The 26737-nt window shown below is 39.4% G+C and overlaps 3 protein-coding genes across 3 annotated transcripts in view; 1 reads left to right on the plus strand and 2 right to left on the minus strand.

The window, feature by feature from the left end:
* Window positions 1-179: 179 nt before the first annotated feature.
* On the minus strand, window positions 180-6182 carry pmm2 (phosphomannomutase 2). Its single transcript, XM_066688876.1, has 8 exons — window positions 6002-6182; window positions 5569-5680; window positions 3640-3716; window positions 3284-3375; window positions 2903-3002; window positions 2005-2080; window positions 1814-1929; window positions 180-1552 (listed from the first exon to the last, which is right to left on the minus strand). The coding sequence occupies exons 1-8, from the start codon at window positions 6074-6076 to the stop codon at window positions 1448-1450; spliced, it is 753 nt and encodes a 250-aa protein (XP_066544973.1). The 5' UTR covers window positions 6077-6182; the 3' UTR covers window positions 180-1447.
* A 1257-nt stretch (window positions 6183-7439) lies between these two features.
* Window positions 7440-8761, plus strand: tmem186 (transmembrane protein 186). Its single transcript, XM_066690065.1, has 2 exons — window positions 7440-7558; window positions 7880-8761. Exons 1-2 carry the CDS (start codon window positions 7544-7546, stop codon window positions 8591-8593), a joined length of 729 nt encoding a protein of 242 aa, XP_066546162.1. The 5' UTR covers window positions 7440-7543; the 3' UTR covers window positions 8594-8761.
* Window positions 8762-8941: 180 nt separating this feature from the next.
* The window catches only part of abat (4-aminobutyrate aminotransferase), a 40597-nt gene continuing 22801 nt past the window's right edge, over window positions 8942-26737 (minus strand). Inside the window, exons 5-16 of the mRNA XM_066690057.1 lie at window positions 25925-26042; window positions 17912-17961; window positions 16074-16154; window positions 14488-14580; window positions 14150-14212; window positions 13973-14036; window positions 13705-13853; window positions 13236-13373; window positions 12839-13006; window positions 12339-12485; window positions 11879-11990; window positions 8942-10692 (exon numbers count right to left, since the gene is read on the minus strand). Coding sequence (XP_066546154.1) covers window positions 10571-10692; window positions 11879-11990; window positions 12339-12485; window positions 12839-13006; window positions 13236-13373; window positions 13705-13853; window positions 13973-14036; window positions 14150-14212; window positions 14488-14580; window positions 16074-16154; window positions 17912-17961; window positions 25925-26042 — 1305 coding nt within the window. The 3' untranslated portion in view covers window positions 8942-10570. The remainder of the gene's footprint in view (window positions 10693-11878; window positions 11991-12338; window positions 12486-12838; window positions 13007-13235; window positions 13374-13704; window positions 13854-13972; window positions 14037-14149; window positions 14213-14487; window positions 14581-16073; window positions 16155-17911; window positions 17962-25924; window positions 26043-26737) is intronic.

Genomic DNA, 26737 nt, shown 5'->3' on the forward strand with positions numbered 1-26737 from the left:
CGATAAAGGTTAGATAGCCATTGAGGACTGTTCTCTCTGAGCAAATGAATTCATTTTCAAGCATTGTTAATAGGCATTAGTGTATTTCTTATCAAACGGCAAGCAACCATACATCAATTATATTCAAGGGTTATTCAAAATAACGACTTTTTGTGGAGCATTAATACCAGAACAGAATGTAAAGCTTAATTTATGACATTTATTAAAAGCATTCTTATCACTCCCTCTTCAATTATATATTTTTTAACTCCCATCCGGGAGCAGCGGGGGGAACTACAGCATTTGTGACTACCATCACTCTTGATACTCAGCCATTTAATAGAATTGGCTGAATTAAAAAACAATACAGTTGTTTTGGACTGACAGCCAGGCTGTGACATCATTGTAAATCACCCATGAATAATTTCATATAATCAAATACAGACAGCAACATTCATGTATACTTTTTAATCCATTCCAGATATTCCCTTTAGAGACTCAACATTATTTTAATAACTAGATACTTGTAGTTGTATAATTGTATGCATAGTAGTTAAGCAAAGCTCTGTGAATAGTACAGTACATTTAAAATGACAGATCAGATTTGGTAATAGGTTCATTTCACTACAGCTCTATTTATTTAAGCATGAATTTGCACACTTCACCAGTATAGATTTAATTACAGGAGTTTTGATAACTTCTATGAGTTCTACTGAACCCACACATTCATTAATCATTTTAATTGTATACTGTAGCTAAAACTCTTGAATTGCTGTAGTGAAACATTTCTCTACATGTCTCTTGTTGCAGATGCAGACCTATATTTTTGCATGTACTACACCATCTTAATACCGGCAAGAAAATGCAACGTACACTTTTTTGACATACTGTTAATCTGACCTTTTCCTTCAGACCTGACATTGGCACTGATGTGTACAGTTGTATTAAAATGGAGAAAAAGAACAAGAGAACGATGCAGGCACTATTGCATGGCACCAGGACAAACAAACTACATCAGGTCTGCCCACCACTTCTTTAGTGCAAGGTGAGGAGTACAAACATAATTCATATGTGCAGTAAAAATACAATAAAAATAAAATAAAAACGAAATCCTGTGGTACCTGTGGAAGGACCAGCTTACCAGACATAGTGGTATTACTGTAAATGCATAATAGAAAAGACTGAGGTAGGTACCATAACTTCCATACCCAATACCAAACAAAAACATGGAAATACCCCAACATAAGTACAGTTTTTATGACATTAAGCTGCTAAATGCCTAGTTTAAAACCCTAGACCTGCCGTACAGAGACATCTTCAGTGCCTCTCTGACATTTACAGGGCAAAGTAATATACTTAGTGCAGATAAACCCAGTGTGAATTAGATTTTTTAGGTCCCCATAATAAAAATAGTGTATTCTGCAGTGACTGACCAGTCTATAGGCACTGGGTTTGTTCTGGTCCTTCATCATTTGAAGAAGAGCTCCTCGCACATGCGCTTGGTGTCCGCTGGCGAGGTCACCTCATGGCCGACGGTCCTAGGGTCTGTATAGATCTCATAGTCATTGCCCCCCTTAGATACAAACAGAGGACAGCAAATTAAACCCACAGCTCCTTTGGATGGTAGGTAGAAAGAAACACGAGTAAACCTTTAACAAACATATTCAATTAGGCGGCTTCACACGATCTTGCATGTTAAAAAGGTGCACAAAAATATATATTTTCCATCAAATTAATTAATGTAACATCAATCCACCGTACATATTAAGCCTTTTCATTTACAGGGACCGACAGTGGTAATAAGAGAATTCTGTGTGAGGTTAGGATCACTCACGGGTTTGGTTTTGTCTCCAAAGAAATGAATCGTCTCATAGCCGTCTTGCTCCAGCAGGCCCAGGCAGTATCTTTTATCCCAGCCTTCTGGGAAAATGTCGATGCTGATCTGTCCACCTTGAAAGCACAAAACAGTTTGCAAAAAGCCCTTCTAACTCCATCACACAGAGCCCAGTACAGGAGCCAGCTCACCTATGGAGAACACCAGCCCTCTTCCACGAAACTCCTTCTGCAGAGCAGCAACAAACTTTTCCCTGATGTGTTCCTTCTGTAAAGAGCAAAACATACACATCTCATTAAAATCACACAGACTGCACACAGTAGAACAATCGAGAGGAGGCCATTTGCCCCATCGTGCTCGTTTGGTGTCCATTAATAACTAAGTGATCCCAGGATCCTATCAATTCTATTTTTAAATGTTTCCAAATTGTCTCTTCAGCCACATCGCTGGGGAGTTTGTTCAGATTGTGACGCCTCTCTGTGTAAAGAAGTGTCTCCTGTTTTCGGTCTTGAATGCCTTGAAGCCCAATTTCCATTTGTGTCCCCAGGTGCGTGTGTCCCTGCTGATCTGGAAAAGCTCCTCTGGTTTGATGTGGTCGATACCTTTCATGATTTTGAAGACTTGGATCAAGTCCCCACGTAGTCTCCTCTGTTCCAGGGTGAAAAGGTTCAGTTCCTCAGTCTCTCAGTAGGACTTTCCCTTCAGACCTGGAATAAGTCTGGTTGCTCTCCTCTGAACTGCCTCTAGAGCAGTGATATCTTTCTTGAAGTGTGGAGCCCAGAACTGTACACAGTATCCAGATGAGCTCTAACTAGTGCATTGTACAGTCTGAACATCACTGCCCTTGTTTTAAGAAGAACAGTTGGTAACTATCTATTGAGATTAGTTACAGCTGTAATAATTTGTACCCCATAAAAACAGTGACAGAAAAAAGGTGCTTTATATTTTATGATACACATTGCCACCCAAGTGACTTTAAAGACACTGTAAACCGAGAAGCTGACAGCAGGGGGAGCCATCTCTCCATAGACGTCAACAGGACAGTTTTGTTTCCGTCCCCTTATGGCAGGAGAGGGATGAGTAACTCACCTGATCAAACTCAAAGAACTCCATGCGCTCTTCCTGGCTACAGCTTCTCCCCACCGGACACACGTTCAGCATACCGTTACGAAACTCTATAAAAGTGCCCCTGCAGTGAGGAAACAACAATACTCATTAACATTTTTATATTCTTTCAAGTTGACACTTTCGTGAATGCAAAGTTCAATACTGTGAAACCACAGCGGCAGATTGAACCAGTTTGGTTTAGTTTAATCCGTGGAATTTGAAGTCAAGTTCGGTGTCAGTTTGAATTGGCAGACTGAATCACGTACTTATCCTGCCTTTGTGAAATGGATTATAAAGTTTTATTCTATCACAACAGCAGCATGAATAATGCATATTTGGTTTAAGATTTGGGCGACAGCTTACCTTTTTTTGGGCAGTTTAATCTTTGACATGTAATTCAAACAGAAATTAATAAAATCTTGTAGCAATTCCTCTCCTAAGTGTGCTCGAATACTCTAAAAAAACAAAACAAAAAAAAGAATGGAAAATTTACATAATTTAGGGGTATTAAAAACCACGGAATGAGGATACAAATTAATACATTTGTACTAATCAACTAATAATGACTATGTATTCCATGGCAAACAATGATTTATTCATTTATGAAACAACTCTGAAATATATAAATAATAATTAGTTCAGGTCAGCATGTGCTTTCATATCACCAATGTTAGCAGTAGCTGTACTTTGTTTCAGGGGTTTAAAGAAATCAATCCCACCTGTACAGATAACAGTCTACCCTCTTTGTAGGCGACTAATCCGTTCTCAGCAAACACATAATCCACTTTCTCCACCACTGAAAGAAAGGAAGAACAAATTCAGCCTAAAAAGCAGATACATTCTCATGATTGGTATATTGATTCATCTTTATCAGAGGTAACTCCTATTGAAGAACTACAGTGGGATTTAGAATATATTTAAAGGGAAGTAAACCATAGTCTAGATTGATTTGGCAAACTGTAAAATATGTAAATACAATATAGGCCTATACGGTTTAGAGATTCAAAGTCTCAGTACAGTTGTTGCCCAATATTAAAGTGGTATTTTCATGCTGGTTTCATTTACAATTGCTGTGTAGGAAAAATGAAGCCTAACTGCATTTTATAATTGTATACAGAGATTTGTTTTTAAAGTATTTATTATTTATTCAAAGTGTATAAAACAACAATACAGTCAATAAACTTCTGAGAACATAGTATCCAAAGTGCTAAAGCATTAAAATAACGGTCTGTTCATAGCAGATTGCAGTAGACCATGAAATCTCAAGTACTTCCAGGAATTTAGAGCAACTTGACCTTTCCTCCCAACAAGCATACAGTCAAAAGAGGGCACATCCCCAGCACACCCTCCAAACCGGGCATTTTAATTGGTCAAGCCTTCTCTTGTTTGTGTAAATTGCAATTTAGCTAGTGTGATGACCTGTTAGGAACAATATTGACAGACTATGGATTCATATTATGCTTAATAATTAAATATTATTTCACTATGAATCATGGATATTGGAATTCAGTTGTTAGGATTTTTTTTTAAATAGCTAATATATTAATATGTTATTCTAAAAGGTTGTTACAACACATTAATCAGTTGTGTGCAGCTTAAAACACAGCAGACTTTCCCCAAATGTTCTGGAATATTAAATTAAAAAGATTTTTTTTTAATGTAGGAAAAACAGTAAAGCTTCATTTGAAATGGTATAGCCAAATTCTGCAATACAAATGACAGGGAAAATGTATACGACAAATATTTCATTCTGCAAATAATTGAGTATATATTGTCAATATTGTATCTTTAAGTAAACTGCAGAATTAAAATATAAATATATCAAAATATAAAATTAAGACCTTTTAAGATATATTTATCTGGATAATATATCTGCAAATCAATTTAATAAAGCCAACACTAAAAGCAGTCCATATAGATCCTAAACGTATTGGTAATACTTTAATAAAGACATCCCAATGTCAAATTGGCTTCTTTTTTAAATCTCTCTCTCATTCTTTTTGAGATTACACAACTCATTCATTTCAGGATATCTGTTGATCGTTTAATATCTCATCTCTAAAAATATATCTGTACATTTAGATATCCAGAAATAATTTAATATCTGTAATTCGTTTCACAAAATCTCTATTCCTATTCATTTACATGTATCAGTAATTTCAATATCACAAAAAAACATTGTTCATTTCAGAATATTTCAACATGACATACTTATTTATTGAAAGACATAGACTTGCTGCTATTATTAAACCAAACCAGTGATTACACCTGTAACACCGACTAATGTGAGGTGATGTCAAGAGTTTGTTTTGCTACGTCACTAAAAACGTCACAAAAAATAAATCTCAACCAACTGGTATTTCCTGAAATAGATCAAACGCAGGCTGCCGAATAAACTATGAGGTACTTAACAGCTTTCTAAAGAAAATAAAGAATACATGAAAAAACTTTAAAAAATCACCACTAATACCTTTATATCATTTGAAAACAGATGTCGTTCGTGTAGCGCAGATGTCCGCAGCTGTGCGCGGGTCTGCGCTGCTCCACCAATGGGAGCGGCGGGATTCTGCAGATCTGCGCAGAACTGCGGAAATCTGCGCTACAAGAACGGGACCACAACGAGTTGCCCAAACAAACAAAAAACCTACCATCCGAGCCGAGCTGCTCTCGGATCTTGTCAAAGTCCGACCCTCCGACCACGCCGACCCGCACCTTCTTCTTCAGCCGCTGGAGGAACTCGTCCATGTCGGGAGTGATGCTCTGCGGCGGACATGGAGAGAAAGTGCGGACGTGACTTTTTAAACAAGACTGATCTCTTGAATGAAAAAGTTGGAAAAACTGTCTTTCCTCGGTCTAGCTATTCCCGTATCCACCTCCACATAGGAACCCCATTTAACGCCTCTCCAGCTAATTAAAAGGCAATACATGTCAAACGGATTAAAATACCAGGAATAAAGCTCGTTTGCCCCCTTGTTGTCATTGTAATCAATCAGCGTGTGGGTATATATAGTACAAACACCATTACCATTCATTCGTTTTACAGTTTGTTATGTTAAACAGAGGGAATCACATGTAGCTCACTTGTCTAGCAGCAGTTAGAGTCCCATCGACATCAAACAAGCACAGAGTTGTCGTATCCACTGCTGACTGCGCCATTGTCCTGTTTTATTAAAAAACAATCTGTATTGGGAATCGTGCAGAAAGTGTTTAGGTTTACGTGTAGCGTCAGAACCAGCCGCAATCACCGGTCCGACCCTCAAATCAGTCCCCCCACAACACGCCGACGTGTCTCTCCAGACCAGCGCATTTCCACGGCACACAAGCGGAAATGGCAGGAATCTTTAAATGATATATCCCATAAAGAAATCGATTAATACAGGCTGTTTTGTGTTGTGACTAATAATTATATATGCAAATAATAATAACACAGTAGTCAAATAAACTGGTGAAACGTTCCGGTATAGAAATTATGAACATTTGGTTTCCATCCGGTGCTTTTAAGGTGTTGTACTTGTGATTTCATCTTGGCGGTGTTCACTTCCCTGCGTATGCGCAGATTCTTGTTGCGTCCCCGCAGCGCAGATTTCCGCAGCTCTGCGCAGCTCTGCAGAATCCCCCGATCCCATTGGTGGAGCTGCTCATATCCGCGCAGAAATGCAGGACTTTATATTGACACATGGGACACTGCAATTAATTAAAGAGACCAATGAACGCAGTACTGAGCAGTACCTTTAAACAGTAAACAATGTCCTGTAATTTTAAAGCATGATCTTATCTAAGAGCAAACTAACAATCTATGAAACTATATAAACGAATGAACGGATAATAATAGCAATTAAAACATCAGCTATGAATTACTAAAAGGAATAAAACACCTACATTAACTAAGGAATGAGTTAAAACCAGTTTAAGGTATCTCTTTAATTTTGTAATAATTAAATGAATTACATAATTAATAAGACCAACTTTAAGGAACTCACGAACTATATGCTCTTATGTTGTACGTCGCCCTGGATAAGGGCGTCTGCCAAGAAATAAAAATAATATTAATAAAAATAATATTAATAAAATACATTTCAGCCATCAAAAAACATTTAGATTTTCTTAATTGATATATTTCATATATTCGGCCACCAGGGGTAGTATTAATCACAGTATTTCCTTTAAAAAATATCAATACACCCTATATGATTCCATGTTATATTTATTGCCGTTTACAGGGCTATGCGACTGAAATGGATGCACAAAATGTGCTGTGGTATTTGTGTCGATACATACTCTAGTAATTCAACATAAATACTCCGTGTTATAACAATTATTAAAAACAGCTAGGCTAACTAAAAGTAAGAAATATGACATTATTGATTATTAAACGCTTCTGTCTCCCATTGAGGAAGGCCATTTCCCGCTCAGAGCTGCAATGTTTAATATTGCTATGAATATGGTTTTGATCTTTGTATGATTATGTTTTCTACGTGCTTTCGATATTATTAGCCATTAGCAAAGACCCTCTACAGAGAGAGTTTGATTTATCTGCATTTGATTACTCTGCCTGGAGCTGCTCTCTCACAGCTGCGTCTGCGCAGACTTCCGACAGCAGATTTAGCCGTTAAAGTGTCGTGAATGTCTGCAGGCATGGTAAGTATTGTCACCCTCCAACCGTTTAATTAAACTTACAACTGTGTTTTATCTATGATCTATCTGTGTTGTTAAATATGACCTTCCGTGTCTGCTATCACTGTCTCCAGGCGGCCAGGTTACTTAATCGAATTGAAACATGCAATATCCAGTTTAGTTCTACGGATATTTTACTACTGTGAGTGTGCAGTCATTTGAACCATGTCACAGAAGTGCCTTTAGTCTAATACATCTGAACAGACAAAACGAATTTTGCAGGATCTTCATTTTATACAGTGCTGTTATTTATGCTGTAATGTGTATTTGTCAATGCCTTTGCAGAAGAGGTCAGTGCTGTGTCTGCGGCCCGTTTGTGCCTCATCATTGCTGCTGTCCGGAAAGCCCACAGTGTTGCGGGCGAGATGGCTGACAGGGGTCCATTCCCTCATCAGACAGCACTCCTCCCAGCTCTCCCCCTTCCCCTGCCTACACACACAGGCTTCACGGCCAACACACAGTGTGCAGCATAGATCTTTCTCCTCCAAAACCCAGGGTCTACAGCCCCTGGAAAGCCACACCTCTGAGAAGTTCTCGCTGATCTACAGTTTCCCAGCCATCAAGGTCCTCCGAGCCGTGTCCAGACTCAAACTCCTTCAGACGGGAATCACCATTCTTCTCCTGCCTCCAGTGTATTACTTCTACTATCACGGGCAGATCGCTTACAGCCTAGTGAGCTATACCACTGGAATAGCGGCCTTTGCAGCCTTGATGCTTTACTCCCTGAGCCACTACCTGAGGCGCATCATAGGGATGATGTACATTAACGAGTCCAAGACCGTCCTCAAGGTCTCTCACCTCACATTCTGGGGACGTAGGCATGACCTCTACATCCCTGTAAGAGAGGTCATGACCCTTGGAGACACCGGGGACAGCAGGAATGAGACGTTGCTGCAGTTAAAACGTTACAACCACCCCAATGTACTCTATTTCACTACACGGCTGGGGCAGGTGGTGGACAGACAGACATTCAATGAGGTCTTTGGGGGTTTTCCTTGAGGATTTCATGGTTTGTTCACGAGAAAAGTGCAGAATATGACCGAAAGATGTAATTACCCATCATTTGCATCCTAGAACACTGTCATTTTTGGTTCCTGGTTTCAGAATGCTATAAACTTGAGTTAATATTCTCAAAAATCAAATAAAGAAGAGAATGAACTTTATAAAGCACTATTTCCTGAGTAAGTTACAGTAATAAAAATATAAGCAAACAATGTGCAATGTAAAGTGTATCTTGTTTAAACTGTTGTGTTTCTTATAGGTTCAAGGTACAAGAAGTTGCAAAAGGTTATGTTCAAACTTAAAATGTGCCAAAGTGACATGAAGGAGAAACAAATCACACTGAGCTTAATCAAAATGTCTAGGGTTTATTTTAGAATACATTTTTTTTGACAAGAGTTAGACTTTCTATTTTAGTAAATTACACAACATTTGGCACTGCTTAGTTCACAGAATCTTGTAAACAAAAATGGCAATTTCTCATTAGTCTATTATTAACAGGCAGAGTCACTAATACAGAAGTCTCTACATAGACTGGCTGAGCTGAAACTCACTTGCACATTCATTACTCACGTATTGTCAGTAAATATTAAAAAAGAAAGAAAAATTTACAGAGAAACCACCTCTAATCTGAACATGAATCGACAGTGCTTCTTCATTTGTCACCGAGCAAGAACAGTTAAGACATTGAAAGGATGTTAAAAAGATTGAACACAATTATTTTGCTCTTTTCAGTTTGACATTGAATGAGTAAATACATTTGTGTGCTTAAACGATTTATAAGTACTTACCATGTTTATGGGTGCAAATATCCAATTATTTGTCCTATTTCTTCTATAACACATGTATGTGTGTGTGTATATATATATATTATATTACACACACACACTGACACACATACAGACAAATGCATTAATTACATTTTAATTGACAGTCCAGCACTGGCTTTTTTCTGTGTCGGCATTCCTAATAAAAGTTCCCACTCTGGCTTAAATTTAATTCGGGCACATGTTTAGAAAACTGGATAGATGCTGAAGGTGTGGATAAAATGAGGTACTACATCTGTAAATATTGAATCGTGTTTCAATCTATTGGTTTTCTTTTTACAGTCCACAGGACAGACAGCTTTGAGTCTGTGGATAATAGTTGGCTAGCTGTCATCAACATTTGTGTAACCATACCATTTAAATAATAGTGTGCCATGTTCATAGCCTTTATTTAACCCCATTCATAGATATAATTTATTAACATTACAGCTCTTAAACTTGGCATGTTATAAATATGGTGTGAAAAACTGGAAATATCTAATATTTGGATAGGTATATACAAGGGCGAGTCAATTCCAAAACTGTTCTTCTTGGGAGTCAATTTAAGAAACTCTTACAAGTTTAATGCCATAGATTTAGAAACTGACTTTGCATCAGAATACAGGGTATGAAAACTATACTTAGTGCCATTAAAATCTGAGTATATTGTTTTATTACCCCAATCCACAAAGCCAGTGCTGTACAGCTTTAGGTCTAACTAATCTTCTTCCACAGTTGCATATTAGGTTTCTAATTTCCAAGAGTCTATACTGTCATTAAAATAAAGTGTATGTATGCATTCCCTGCCACCCCCCAGAAAGTGATGAAGTGTTGATTGCTTCTAATGCACACCATTTTAGTGAGAATGACCCCCACCCCTTGAAAAATTTGAAAGTTGAGTGGTGTATCCACCTCGGAAATATGGTAAGTCTACAGGTTCTATACACAATTTTATAATAAAAAAAAAAAACGTGTTCTATTGTCCACAGGAGGACCCCCACCCCCCTGCCCATGTGTAATGAAAATGTCATTTTTAAAACATGTGCAGTTCTGTAAATGCAATAATTGTCTAACAAAAACGTGGGATTGGCTCATTGAGATATGTCTGGATGGTCGTTCCCTTGGGATTTGGACCCTGTGCTTTTCTGGATAGCAGAGTTCTTCCTGCTCTTTACTTGAACTCTGCCAGCACGTCGTTGAAGATGTTGAGGAAGAGGTGAGCGTGGTATTCCTTGAAGACCAGGGCTGGACGGAACCTCAAGGACTTGTCTCCACAGCCCCCAATAACCACTCCTGTGCACAGGGGAAACTCAGGTCAGTCTTCAGTTAGGCTACATCCAGACATTTCATCACTGTCTTGAGACTAGTGGGGCTGGCTTTTGAGCTGCTACTAGTGTGTTTTTGTTTCTAGATTTGTCTCCATTTAAAAAAAGTGTTTACATACAGATGGGTGACAAATTAAAGGAAAAACCTGAATAAATGACTGCAGGAACATAATGAATGCAGATGCTGAGCAGGCCCAGTTGACCTCGGTTTTGGATCAAGATGGCAAGAGGGAAAGGCTTTAAGTGCCTTTGAAAGAGGGGTCATTATTGGGGCATGAATGGCAGGAGCTTCAGTCACACAGACGCTCAACTGGCTCATGTTCTGGACAAGTGGGCGAGTGCATGCGTGGGACACCAAGAGAACAGGACAAGCCTGACTGCTGGACCCCTACAGTGAGGGGGTCCGGAGACTTTGTTATGCTGAGGGGGGCATTTTCCTGGCATGATTTGGGTCCACTTGTCCCCTTAGAGGGGAGGGTGACTGCAAATCATTACACAGTTATTCTGAGTGATCACCTTTATCCTATGGGGACACATTTCTATCCTGATGGGAGTGGTCTCTTCCAGGATGACAATGCCCCCATCCACAGGACACGAGGGTCACTGAATGGTCTGATGAGTATGAAAATGATGTGAATCATATGCTATGGCCTTCGCAGTCACCACATCTCAACCCAATTGAACACCTGTAGGAGATTTTGGACAGACGTGCTAGACAGCGCTCTCCACCACCATCATCAAAACACCAAATGAGGGGATATCTTTTGGAAGAATGGTGTCCATCCCTCCAGTAGAGTCCAGAGACTCGTAGAATCTGTGCCAAGAGCATTGAAGCTGTTCTGGTGGCTCGTGGTTCCCAACACCTTACTGAGCCACATCATGTTGTTTTTTTTCTTTAATTTGTCACCCGTCTGTATGTAGGATGCTTGTGTACAGATAATTGTATTCCCGATAATTTAAAAAAATCAACCAGCTCTTCAATCAGTAGATTTTTCCTAGATAAATCAATTACCCTTTTAAGAAATTATATTTTCATACAACATATCAGTTCATCTCCAAACATGGCAGCACAAACCTTTACAAAACTTTTAAGTGATCCACTTGGTGATAGACAGGAACCCAAGCTTGAACTTCCCCCTGGTATTGGCACTTACCTTTGTTCCTGACCTTCGCAAGGAGACTGTTCCTCATATCTTCGTCTTTGGCATCGATGGCACAGAATGTCCCCTTGCCTCTCGCAGCACTCAGTATGTTGGGATAGCGGGCCTGTGTGGAGATGTCAAAGTTTAAATCAGGACGCCGGGCTTCTCACTTTACATGGCAGATCAAGTCTGCACTGAGGTCTCTCTCATTGCGCCAGGTGAGCTTCTGCAAAAGCTATTTAAAAGAAATCTATAGGACTAATCTATCACTTTCGTGTGAGGTGTAATGACCCGTATGCAGTTGCAGTTGTAATCAGTACTATTCAATTCCTGAGAGCCTAGCCATTCAATTAGCAGCAGCATTTGCTACTTCAGTATTTCTGGAAGACTAGGTAGGACACAGAGATACACACTACTACTCTGCAGACCCATCAGTGCTGTTTTGGTTTGCGGACAAGAGCATTTTTGGTACCTGCAGTTCAAACAGACCGTCTAACAGAACCTTCCCAGACCGTTTCACCTCATCCAGAAGGCTCTCAGACTTTATGACATTCAGGACTGCAATCAGGAAGAGGTTTTTGGAGGGTTCACCCATCCACGTGTTGAAGATTCTGTATGGCTGTGGAAACCAACATGATGGGATTATTTTTGGCATATCATTTGCAATACAGCCTAGTTTTGCCAGTTTAAATGTTTGCTGCATCATAATTATTGAACAGATAGAACTAAAACAAATATATGATGATATCCAGTTGATAGCTATTCAGATCCAACTTTCTAGTTTGACACAATTAGTTTTGCCTCAATAAAATCATGTCAGAATGTAAAATGGCAACCAAAAGGAGTTAAGGTTTAAACATTCAAAATTACAACAAAAAAACTTGTCTAAATCTGTCTGTTTAGAGATACATTCATTCATGGTTTTTATTTTTCCTGAGTCCACGTATCTGAGTGTGAAGTAGAAAGCTATACCATATCAGGCAACATTTCATCCTTGTAATAGTAGCCTCCAGTCAGCATCTTCTTGCTGAAGGAGACAACGTCTGCAGGGTCGTCTAGGCCCCAGTGCTGGTGGGCCCAGAATTTCCCGGTGGTTCCACCTCCGGTCTGAACTTCATCTACATGGAATGCACAGCCATGCTGACGGGGGGAAAAGAGAGAGAGAGAGAAAGTCTGAGGACAGTGGCACTGCATCTCTGGAAGGTCCTGGCCCGTACCGTTACATGGTCAGTCTCAGGAAATGGTAATAATATATACATGAATTCATCAACTCCAAATACCAGCTTAAAATTGTGGGCAATTATGCCCTATAAAATCCCACAGGATTGTTTTCGAGAGCTGTCCCCCTAGGGATTGTCAGCACTGGTACCTTTCTCGCGATATCTCGGAGCTTCCTGAAGAAATCATCAGAGGCATGGTTGTCTCCCCCCTCTGACTGGATGGGCTCGATCACGATTCCCGCCACCGTCTTGCCCTTCTTCCTGTACTTCACGATGAGGTCCTCCACCTGAAACACAGCTCACCGTTACCTCGGTTACCTCGCCGCACACGGCGTCATGGCGCGTCGGGCACAGGCCTGGTCTCGAACAGATGGTAAGTGCCCCCATCACACTGGTCCATCACATTCACAGCAGTGAACTAATACCTCGTCAACTGAGACGTAGCCTCTAATGGAACAGCGCAATCTAATGCACCGCTTGTGACATTAAGAATACTGCTTGTAGAACAGGGTTCAATGCAGTTCACTGGCAGGAGAAGTTAAGGCTACTGTATGTGCGACAATAGTTTAAGCTGTCTGCTGCCAAATCTAAGTCCGTACCAGGGTTTTCGGGTCATACCTCTTCCAGGCAGCGGGCTTCCTCTTCGGCGTTCTCCCTGACGAACTCATGCAGGGGGTACTTCAGTTTCGGGAAGGGTGCGATTGGCCAGTCGAAGGAAGGCACGTCTAACTTGTGGACTGCCTTGGAGTGGGTTGTTGCAAGGCAGCCTGTACCCAAGAATGTATATCAATCAATTAATAAAATAGATATTGTACTATTAATGACTAAGAATTTACTCTACAAAGAAGCAGTTTGTGAAGGAGAAGGGCTCACTCTTTTCACATACCTAAAGTTCTGCCATGGAAGCTTCCCATAAAGGACAGGATGCTTAAATCTGGACAGCCTGGACCCTAGGCAAAAAAAACACATTCATCAACAAATAATAATAATAAAAAAATCACCAGTAGATGTCAGCATAGAGCCTTTACCACAGCATGTTTCCAGATAAATGAACTAGTTGTACCTGGTTAATCATACAGGATTCCAGGTCCTCTTTTGTTGGCTTTAGGTTCCCCCTTTCCTTGACCTAGAGATGATAGAAACACATCATGAAACATGTGAACACAGTACACCCAGGACTCATTCATTTGCATTATAAAGCTCAGACTTGTGCCTCTGTGCAGGTATACACGAGGACAGTGAAATAGCCCAGGTACAAATAAATAAACACCTGCTTTAATGGTATATATTTAACCTAGGATGACTAAAGCATATAGCTGTGTGGTGCTGGTTCCAGGAGGCAAATTCGGTATATTTTAATTCAAAAGGGGAGTCAGGGACAGCCCGGGAATGTGTACTCACTTTGTACCACATGAAAATGGCCTTGTAGGCATTCTCATTGGAGCAGGAGCCACAGGCCATCGTCTGGACCTTGGTCATGCCTTTGGGAGCTACCTGAGGATGAGAAGAGATTGGGTTTTAAAACACCAGACCATGCCTCACTAATAAAAATAAAAAGCACTAACAGATTCTATGGTTTCCTATGTGTTTATGGTCACACATAAGGGAAATATTTTGTCTTATGTATGCAATTGACATAGTATTTTATTATCAATGATATGGATTTCCAAGATTAGATATAATAGAAGGCAATTCAAATCTGTGGGTTTCTTGTGGAAAATGAACCTTCTTAAAACTATGGTGTGACACTTAATAAAATATGTTTATTTATCCTAATATGCTTCCCAACACAGTTACTGGTCCTTTTGTAAATGGCTTTATAAACACATCATAAACTGTTACAAGTGAATTATCCATTTAAAATACAATTCTTATACAAGCTGTAATTAGTCATCAGTAGAAGTTCAGCATAATTTCATAAAACTATTGATATATTCCACTGCATAAATAATTTATATATGCAGATTACAACTTAAATGTGTTGACAAAATAAATGTCTGCAGCTGTCCTTATTTACTTCATAACATAAAGTAAAATAAAATTAATTAAATAATTAAATCAAAGGAGCACACACTCAGCCAAACTGAATAAAGTTTTTACCAAAAGTTATATCCTACTCAGTACACTTGCATAAGTAAATTTTATGACCTCATATTGCTACGAGGTAAGCTTCATAAGCACATTTTAATCAGCAGAGGAGCTCTTTCCAGTTTGAACTGGTAACTGCAGCCTACTTTCTCACAGGCAGTTGTGCAATACATCCGTTTCCAAAGAGTATGAAAGTGAATTGCATTTGGCATGACCCCTTGTCTCTGACCTAAAAAGCACAAACTCCAGCAGTTTTGGGGGGCATATCTTACTTGCCATAAATGCAAGATACATTTATCACAAGATATTGTTCTTAGGGTATGACAATTCTAGTCATATGGTAAACTGATAGATATTTCATACATAAAACTTGGCTTGCATGGACATGGTTAAGATACAACTCTGCAACTGTGCCTTTGATATGTATTCATGTACATGTATATGCAATATGGTTCCTCCAATACAGGGATTTACTACACCTGTTTTTTTTTTAAATATTGTTTTAGTACAGAATATTATATTTGAATACAGAGGCAATAAAATATCAAACAGAAAATGTCTCTACATGGATCGACAAATGCTACTGTTTGCCAATAGTGCATTAATGATTGAATGCTGTAAGGAGGTTTAAGTAAAGTGGTAGTGAAAGGGCATGCAAAACTGTCCCCAGGCTGATTCAATCAATTGTACTTGGCATAGTACCCCACAAATCCTGAGGTTACCCCAAGGTTTTGGCACAATCAGCTGAAACTTAGTTATGAGGTTTATTCTATTCTTTAATTATTAAGTTATTTTGTATGTATAAAGGCAACGTTTTGTAGTCTCGATGTCAACAGGTATTCACAAAGCGGACAAAGCAGCTGCACAAGACCAAGACCAAGTAAGATCCCAATACTTACTGAAAGAAGACTTTCCATCAGCTTCTCAGGGAAGTTCTCTGGAGGTAGGATCCCTAGAGCCGGCCTGTTCACAAACGAACTCTACAGGGTTGGAAACAACAGTTAGAAGTTGTGTTTGTTAAGAAGTGTACACTCACCTAAAGGATTATTAGGAACACCATACTAATACTGTGTTTGACCCCCTTTCGCCTTCAGAACTGCCTTAATTCTATGTGGCATTGATTCAACAAGGTGCTGAAAGCATTCTTTAGAAATGTTGGCCCATATTGATAGGATAGCATCTTGCAGTTGATGGAGATTTGTGGGATGCACATCCAGGGCACGAAGCTCCCGTTCCACCACATCCCAAAGATGCTCTATTGGGTTGAGATCTGGTGACTGTGGGGGCCAGTTTAGTACAGTGAACTCATTGTCATGTTCAAGAAACCAATTTGAAATGATTCGACCTTTGTGACATGGTGCATTATCCTGCTGGAAGTAGCCATCAGAGGATGGGTACATGGTGGTCATAAAGGGATGGACATGGTCAGAAACAATGCTCAGGTAGGCCGTGGCATTTAAACGATGCCCAATTGGCACTAAGGGGCCTAAAGTGTGCCAAGAAAACATCCCCCACACCATTACACCACCACCACCAGCCTGCACAGTGGTAACAAGGCATGATGGATCCATGTTCTCATTCTGTTTACGCCAAATTCTGACTCTACCATCTGAATGTCTCAACAGAAATCGAGACTCATCAGACCAGGCAACATTTTTCCAGTCTTCAACTGTCCAATTTTGGTGAGCTTGTGCAAACTGTAGCCTCTTTTTCCTATTTGTAGTGGAGATGAGTGGTACCCGGTGGGGTCTTCTGCTGTTGCAGCCCATCTGCCTCAAGGTTGTGGCTTCACAAATGCTTTGCTGCATACCTCGGTTGTAACGAGTGGTTATTTCAGTCAAAGTTGCTCTTCTATCAGCTTGAATCAGTCGGCCCATTCTCCTCTGACCTCTAGCATCAACAAGGCATTTTTGCCCACAGGACTGCCGCATACTGGATGTTTTTCCCTTTTCACACCATTCTTTGTAAACCCTAGAAATGGTTGTGCGTGAAAATCCCAGTAACTGAGCAGATTGTGAAATACTCAGACCGGCCCGTCTGGCACCAACAACCATGCCACGCTCAAAATTGCTTAAATCACCTTTCTTTCCCATTCAGACATTCAGTTTGGAGTTCAGGAGATTGTCTTGACCAGGACCACACCCCTAAATGCATTGAAGCAACTGCCATGTGATTGGTTGGTTAGATAATTGCATTAATGAGAAATTGAACAGGTGTTCCTAATAATCCTTTAGGTGAGTGTATATTGTATAGTGTAACAGGGAAAATAAATACATACATCTTGGCAGGTATCAACAGACCAAAGCTGTCATAACATGAAGAGTAACTGCCTCTGTCTGTTTCCTTCAGAACAATACTGAGTGAAACCACATTTTTGTCAGGTAAGCTTCAGTCTCCTGGTAGCATGGCTCTATATAATTTTTAAGTATGACACATACTCATGATTATCCAAGAAAAATAGTCTATTCTCTAATTACCATGAAGAAGATATAGCCTTTGTGATATCACAGTCTGGAGCACTGTTTTAATGATAATGAACATCTTATCAATCTCCAGTGTTAAAACACTGCTGGAGATATGGCATCCTTTTAACACACACACAGAAATAGAACGTTTTTGATAATTGACCTTTAACCATTAAACAAAATCAAAACCGGGATGACAAGCATATTTGATGATCCTCATTTATCTCTCTGTACAAATAAGGACACTTTCCATCACTTATAAACTGGCTTACCAGATTGTGAGGATTCTGCATAACTTTAATGAGTGCTGGGTGGTTGTATCCTACAAAATCAGAAAGAATGGACAGTTAGAGGAGGTAAAGTTGCACACGCATACACAGGAAGACAAAATTACCTACAGACAAATGTTTGTTATTTGTTTATTCACTTAAATAAATCTTAGTTATCCAGCTTTTTCAAATTCCGTTTTAACTTAAAAGCCAGGCAATTCAACCTAGCGATGTATATAGTTGTACTGCTGGTCTGTCCTTTTCTTAATCTTAGCGATCGAACACAAACAGATACCCAGATTCGAATGCACTGGAATGTGCCAGTTTACATAAGACAGAGCAGATAGTTCTTTTTGGTACTTAATGGTTCTTCTATTACATTAATAACAACACATTAGGCCTGAGGGGAGTGTTTGACATGGTCAGACTTCCAGAAGAAGCATAAAAAGGAAGTTCACACAAGTCCGTAGACTTTCACAAAGAAACAGATGTAAAAAGACATCCTGCTTTTGTACACGTTCTTGTCCATTTCGTTATACTCACTGCTTGTTTGATTTGAAATACAATAAAACACGGAGGGAGAATAATTACTGTGCTTGCTTGCTGGTTTGGGTGGGCGATACACATTAATTATTAATGAGATAAATGTGTACTTTACACTGACATATCTCCTCTCCCAATCAGCTACAGGCTTTGCCAAGATTAAACATGAAGGCTTGCTTAACCATTACTGCAAATTGCGGGCAAGTAGTGGATCAAGAAATGTCAGCATTCCTGGATTTGTGTCAGATTAAACATTTGTAAAATACAATATATGTACGTGTATGTATATATCTATATATATATATATATATATATATATACACAGTGTTGGAAAAAAGTATTTGATCCCCTGCTGATTTTGTACGTTTGCTCACTGACAAAGAAATTATCAGTCTATAATTTTAATGGTAGGTGTATTTTAGCAGTGAGAGACAGAATAACAACAAAAAAATCCAGAAAAACGCATTTCAAAAAAGTTATAAATTGATTTGCATGTTAATGAGTGAAATAAGTATTTGTTACCCTATCAATCAGCAGGATTTCTGTCTCCCAGGTGTCTTTTATACAGGTAACGAGCTGAGATTAGGAGCACTCTCTTAAAGGGAGTGCTCCTAATCTCAGCTCGTTATCTGTATAAAAGACACCTGTCCACAGAAGCAATCAATCAATCAGATTCCAAACTCTCCACCATGGCCAAGACCAAAGAGCTGTCCAAGGATGTCAGGGACAAGATTGTAGACCTACACAAGGCTGGAATGGGCTACAAGACCATCGCCAAGCAGCTTGGTGAGAAGGTGACAACAGTTGGTGCAATTATTCGCAAATGGAAGAAACACAAAATAACTGTCAGTCTCCCTCGGTCTGGGGCTCCATGCAAGATCTCACCTCGTGGAGTTTCAATGATCATGAGAACGGTGAGGAATCAGCCCAGAACTACACGGGAGGATCTTGTTCATGATCTCAAGGCAGCTGGGACCATAGTCACCAAGAAAACAATTAGTAACACACTATGCCGTGAAGGACTGAAATCCTGCAGCGCCCGCAAGGCCCCCTGCTCAAGAAAGCACATGTACAGGCCCGTCTGAAGTTTGCCAATGAATATCTGAATGATTCAGAGGAGAACTGGGTGAAAGTGTTGTGGTCAGACGAGACCAAAATCGAGCTCTTTGGCATCAACTCAACTCGCCGTGTTTGGAGGAGGAGGAATGACCCCAAGAACACCATCCCCACCGTCAAACATGGAGGTGGAAACATTATGCTTTGGGGGTGTTTTTCTGCTAAGGGGACAGGACAACTGCACCGCATCAAAGGGACGATGCACGGGGCCATGTACTGTCAAATCTTGGGTGAGAACCTCCTTCCCTCAGCCAGGGCATTGAAAATGGGTCGTGGATGGGTATTCCAGCATGATAATGACCCAAAACACACAGCCAAGGCAACAAAGGAGTGGCTCAAGAAGAAGCACATTAAGGTCCTGGAGTGGCCTAGCCAGTCTCCAGACCTTAATCCCATAGAAAATCTGTGCAGGGAGCTGAAGGTTCGAGTTGCCAAACGTCTGCCTCGAAACCTTAATGACTTGGAGAGGATCTGCAAAGAGGAGTGGGACAAAATCCCTCCTGAGATGTGTGCAAACCTGGTGGCCAACTACAAGAAACGTCTGACCTCTGTGATTGCCAACAAGGGTTTTGCCACCAAGTACTAAGTCGAAGGGGTCAAATACTTATTTCCCTCATTAACATGCAAATCAATTTATAACTTTTTTGAAATGCGTTTTTCTGGATTTATTTGTTGTTATTCTGTCTCTCACTGCTAAAATACACCTACCATTAAAATTATAGACTGATCATTTCTTTGTCAGTGGGTAAACGTACAAAATCAGCAGGGGATCAAATACTTTTTTCCCCTCACTGTATATTATATATATACACATATATACATACAAAAATATTGTATGCTGCAGGAAACCAGTTTCTACAGTAAATTATGCTTGAACTGTTTGAAAGGTTTGTGTGGGAAAAACAAAACAAATACCACTCCAACGACTCTTATATTCGCTGCAGTTTTATCTCTCCTGAACACACTTTCATTACTGTAGTGTCACAGATGATAAATGCCTAGCCTTTAAGAATACATTCAAAGCCTAATTTCACCGCCAGAAATAGATGCAATAGCTAGAGGAGTTAAACCAGCTGGGGATAGGAATCACAGCCAAGTAAAAGAGAGTGGATATGGTAGGGGGATGCATCGTGGTGTTGTGTTATTCTCCATGCTTCAGTGACCGTGACACTGCCGCATGTAGTACCACAGTGGTGCGGCACAGAGGGGGAAATCCCCCACACAACAGCCACACTGCAATCTATATTACAAAGGAAATAAAAAAAAAACTGGCTGCCAAGCTAATTTATGAGGAATATTGGGTGTAGGCATTTCAGTAATGGGGAGTAACAAACTGATTTTATTTCTAATGCAGTCAATGGTTAGTAAGAACAGGTTTAACTCTCCTATTAAATAAAAGCAGGTCAGAAGAAGTCTCTCTGCCTTGGCTGAGCCCAGCGTAATGTGAGATAGTAGCTTCTACTGCAGCCAGATAACCAGGACCTGAATGCCAGACCGCTACAATACTTCAAAGCAACTCCATGCGCTTCCATACTTATTATGGAACATTACTTAATTTACTGTATTTCAACCTGAGCAGCACCCAGACACTTTTGATCTCTTTAATCTTGGGTGCTGTTATTACTGTCATCCCTTCCAACGTCTTTGCTACTCTAATACACTGTAGTGCAGTCTGCACTTCTCTAAAAGTAATGGCAAAACCACTGACAACCAGTACATTTGGTAGAAAAACTAAAAAGAACCACACTCTACTTTGACTGTATCTTACAGTGGTTTGACTATAAAACGATGAGTCAAATTAGAGGGAAATTAAGTTGAAATACCAAGAGGCACTGTAATAAAATGGCAAGCTGTGTAGGAATAGTATTATAGCTTGAAAGATATCAGCCAGAGTAAGCTACTATTGATTGTTACTTAGGTGCATGCATTATGGTTATATCAATATCTTCGGATTAAGTCTTTTTGCCTAGAGTGCCAAAAACAAAGAAACCAGCAAAAACGTGTTTCCCTGAATGGCACTAATTCTTCTGGCTTTGGTGCTCTAGGTGTATTCTTTCAGACACAGATCACTTTTCATTTTGTACGGGCTCAGTGGCTTGTGAAATCCCGCATTCAGAAGCTGCCTGTATTGATTTTAAGGCTGCAATAAAACAAGTCGCTGTGCTTTTCACAGTGCTTTTCCTCCTTCCCCCTTCGGCTCAACTCCTTTTCTGAACTGCAGCAGACTGTCCGCCTCATACAAATCGACTGCGATTACAGGCCTTTCACAAACAGCCACCTCAGACCTAACATTTTGCCAGTGCATTGTAACCATAACAACTTCGGTCCTGTTCGCTTTATTAATTAAAACAAACCACTAGAAAAAGCTGCCGATGAATGTTTACAGTATATGATGGAACTCTATTAATCTCTGAGTTTCAGACTGATGAATTCATTAAAAACAAAAACAGTACCATATACTTCATTTGGTCTACTTAATCAAGCATTCATCTTCTTACTTTACCATTCCTATCGTTAAGAAGCATTTGTTGCTTGTAGTGTCACAATCTGTAACAATTCCTATATTATAAGCATTCTAAAATGGCTAATAACAATCCTATACTTTTGTATGGTGGCGATAAAACTATTAAAAATTACACCGAAGCTACCTGTTCTAGCAGATAATTTCTTGATGCTTGTTAAGAAATCTTCTATCACCATAAATCACATTTAATAATACATATTTCAGTATTAAAATTACCTTCCCATTGTTTGCTGGTTAAAACAAAAAACATTGTATACACTTTGAAGTTTAAGAAAACAACTAGAAAGATTTAAAACCCACAACTCAGATGCTGTTCAGAGAACCACAACATACAGAGAACTACTACCTTGCTCAAGTTAGGAGGGGATTTGGGAGGTGAGGTTTCTAATGGAATTAAGCTAGTACCTTAATGTCTGGAAAGCAAGCACCTGTAAAATTGAGAAACAAATAAAAACATTAAAGAGAAATACAGATGCAAACCAGAGAGGCTGGCTGTTAGCAACCCAGAAAAAAAGACACACGAGACAATAGAGTGGTCTATGTTACACAATACTCAATTGGAATTAAAAATAAAATATGGTTTCCTTGTATGCTTCTTTATAAGAAACCATGTGGTTGTATCTATGCAGTGAACTTTGAAATCATGAACATTGTGCTCCCTCAATTATGCAAGCTATTTCCTGGCATGTTTATCTAGGTTTTTGAATGTCCAGAACTGCATGCAACCAGTTCTTGGTTCAAGGCCCTGTCCTTAATAGGGTTGTCAAAAAAAAAAAGATACTTCGATACTATCATGATACCAAATTTCAGAAATGGTTCTGAGCTATGCATTCAGTAATATCATTATTCCCGGTCCCAGCGAAAACGAGGCTCTGAAAGCATCAGTTCTGGAAGTGCGATAAACAAACGTGCAACACTGTTGTGTTGTAGCCGTGTGAGTGATTGCCTTCATGACAGATAAAGCCCTGTCATTTCACAGATTTCAAGTAGGCAAACAAAAGGAAAGCTTGGATTGTCACAATTCGCCGATACATTGCACCACTCTTCTGTGGTATTTTTGTTCAATTTGGTATTGATTGGACTGATTATATTCGGTGAGCTCTTAACACTAGAACCACCGAGATTTCGGATTAAATACAACCACTGCACCTGCAAAATGTGTGTCTCCTTTATAAAACAGCCGAGTGACGAAAACGAAAAATAAACAGTTGGATTAAACTTTTTACATATGAACATCACACAACATTTTATTGGCAGCAACACTGCATTCACATTGAAAATGAGAAATGAGAAAGTATATAGGCTACATAAACATGAACAAACACATTTTACACAATAAACTGGTGTAGAAATCAGTATGCACATATGCTAGCAAACATAAAACAAACAACCAGTTATAAAAATAGCATAAAATTTAAATATAACATCTTATGCAATGTGAAAGCGCTTTGAAATGGGGTTGACTGTCTGTCTGCATACATCAATGCAGGAAGGCGCTTTTCAACACTGCAGTGCATTTACCACAGACTGCATTTCAACAGCGTGAAACAGCGACAGGTGTGCCTTTAGCAACCTGGCAGTGTCTTTACTCTGTGTGCAGTGCTTGGTAAGGAACATCTTCAGTCCTGTAGATACTGAATTGTAGTGCCAACAGCAGTCTAATAAACGCTAACAGCAGCCACCCTATCGCCAGCCCTGCACCCGATACAAAACAATTAGCACATGATCAGAAAGTGACTGATCAAGGCATTGATCCAGAGACCTGGGTTTGCAATGAGATCAACAGTGATTTCCAAAGGAAAGTTAGAAATCGATGAGACGACAGGGAGATGAGAGCTAGGACAGGTGTGATTCTTCAAGTGTGTATATTTTGTGTCATCTTCAAATAAAATAAATAATAATGATAATATATGTGTAGACATTCACGTGTCTATACAAGGACATATAAGTGAGAGAAATTCACATACGCAGAGATATTTACTTTTGTATTGCATAAGCCGCCAAAAATATGCAGTTCTAGCATTCACTGATTCATAACAATTTTAAAATAACACGTGTATTTACAAAAACAAATATTATTGATTCAGCTATATCTATAGACATACTCATAATATAGGCCTAGGTAATGCTGCTCGTTCGTTTTTTATTTTCTGTCTAACTGCCTTTAAGATTCTTAACCGACATGGCTTTATCTATTAAAACGTAAGTTACACAGCATAAATGAGTTACCTTTACTATACCCCGTATTAATATTGTTTAACGGATCAACTATGGCTCAAGACTGTGTTGATATATTTTCATGTTATTTACTGTATTATTTTCTGGTCTGTAAACTGACTGGTGTGTGTTACATGCATGTTCTGTATATCACATTAAAGGACATTAAATTCCCATATGATCACATTGTCAATATATTATAAATCTATGCAATAATAATGCAGTAAAACGTAAAACGTTGAATTAATGTGCCTATCGATTGTTACTACAACAAGCCAGATTAAACCAGTCACAGAATGCTCTTTGTTATGTTGGCCAAAGAAATTACCAAAATATACATGAGTGTTAATAGCTACCTGCACTCTGAAGAAAATGTTTGAATGGTTACAGAATTCTGGAAAAAGTTTTCTTAATACATGATACTTTACTGCTCTGGCCCATTTAATGTGGAGTGAAGATTGTATATCTTTATGAAAGGAATGCTAATGTATGTTGTACCCGCCCACTCCAGCTCATCCAGAGCTCGGCAGCTCGGCTGATATTCTCTCTGCCCCGATCCGCACACGCTACTCCACTGCTCCACTCCCTCCACTGGCTCCCAATACCGGCATGCATTCAGTTCAAGACATTGACCCTCACCTACTGCTGTCTTGACCACACTGCACCGAGTTACCTTCAGACCCTCGTCTCCCCATACATCCCCTCCAGACCGCTGCGGTCTTCTGGTGCCAGAAGACTAACTCTGCTTCCTCTGCACTCTCCTTCCTCTAGAGCCGCTCCTTCTCATCCCTGGCCCCTAAATGGTGGAACAACCCTGCCCACCGAAGTCAAGTCCTTGACCTACTTCCGGCGCTTACTCAAAACACATCTTTTCAGACAGTACTTGTAATATTAGTCCTTTTAATCCCCTGTAAGATAGCACTTCACAACATTTTACCATGCTTCTTGCATTACTAATACTTGTATTATTGATTGATTTCCTCCTTGCTCCCTTTCCCGTAGCCCTTGACTGTGACCCTACATCTTGACAGCACTTAGCTTTTACTTTCCAGGATGTATGACCTCACTTACTGTACTTACCTGTGTAAACTGGAAGTTGTAAAATGTATTATACTTTGACTTACTTTGTATAATGTAAATTTGAATTTGTAATGTTTGATGCCTTGTACTTAACTGTATTATTGCACTTTGCCAATAAATAATAATAATAATAATAATAATAATAATAATAATAATAATAATAATAATAATAATATACGTTGTTTTTTTGCATGGTATCGAACTGGTATCGTATTGAAGTTAAAAATTCTAGTATCGTGACAACCCTAGTCCTTAACAGAGATGAGAAAGAGAAAGCAGAACAACTAGGTTATCTGTTTCTACATTTACCTGAAGACAGTTCTGTTTTACCTTTGGCAGAATATAATTTCTTTCAAAGACAAGGACAACGCGACAAGCCAACAGAAACCTCGGCCAGCGACGTCGTGGTCTTGTGTGGAAAAACATTTCTTGTAACGAAGATCACTCTGTTTGAAATTGTTCTCCTGTGTCTTTCAGGGTTTCAGTCTCTGTTGTCAAAACCTAATTTCTTAATTAAGCAATGTCTGCTTCCTTACCAATAGGGATGGAGGAGATCTGGGTGTAGACGTCCAGCATGCGGTTCCCATCCACGTCAACCAGATAATTCCCTCGGCTTTCTTCATAGTTACAGAAGAAATTCACTGCGTCAGCGTGCTGGAATGACACGGTCACAGGAGAATGCGATTTGTGATACGTGAGTTTCAAAAGGACCAGAATAAGGAGCGAATGTTTTAAGGATGTTTTCATCAATGACTTTGAAAGATTCTAGACTTTCAATTCTGTTTCTTCTGCACAGGCAACAACATTAACCACTGCAGATTGTCTTGCTGTTCTGGGTCTTCTCATCCTATTGCGTATATACGTTTGGCACTTGTAATATGCCATTTAGAAAAAAACACACACCATCAGGTCACCAACATCAGCCTGTCTGATGTATATGCTAAGACCTTATGTAACAAAGGTCCTTGCTGGGTATGTCCTGTCACTACTAATGCAGAGCAATTATGAAACTCAGTAAAAACAACATCTTCCCTCTCCCAGGTCTGAAGTCATTCGCTTGAGCTGTCGTCCCTAATAATTCTCTGTAAATACTCTGCATTCCTATGCCAGAACACTAAGTGGTTATTTTCTGTAACCACAGGATAAAAGAAAAAAAAAAACTTTCAGTTAAAAATATGTCTAAAGCACACAGCTTTTAGTAACTGTGAAAAAGCTCACCAGCAAAAAAGGCATTTTTAAAACTAAGCCGGTATTTTCGATTCATACAGTATTATATAAAGAGAAAAACATATAAAAAGAACAAAAATGGTAATGATTAAGCCATTAAGCTACATGGACTGTAAGGATTT

This window comes from Amia ocellicauda, chromosome 17, assembly GCF_036373705.1.
Source record: "Amia ocellicauda isolate fAmiCal2 chromosome 17, fAmiCal2.hap1, whole genome shotgun sequence".
Taxonomy (NCBI): Eukaryota; Metazoa; Chordata; class Actinopteri; order Amiiformes; family Amiidae; genus Amia; species Amia ocellicauda.

Bases quoted from the DNA above. Each gene is read 5' to 3' on its own strand.
- pmm2 (XM_066688876.1), bottom strand. From the start codon at position 6,076: ATGGCGCAGTCAGCAGTGGATACGACAACTCTGTGCTTGTTTGATGTC. The intron at 5,681-6,001 runs GTGAGCTACATG...TGTCCGCCGCAG, and splicing joins CTCTAACTGCTGCTAGACAA to AGCATCACTCCCGACATGGA. The intron at 3,717-5,568 runs GTAGGTTTTTTG...CCTTTCTTTCAG, and splicing joins AGAGCAGCTCGGCTCGGATG to TGGTGGAGAAAGTGGATTAT.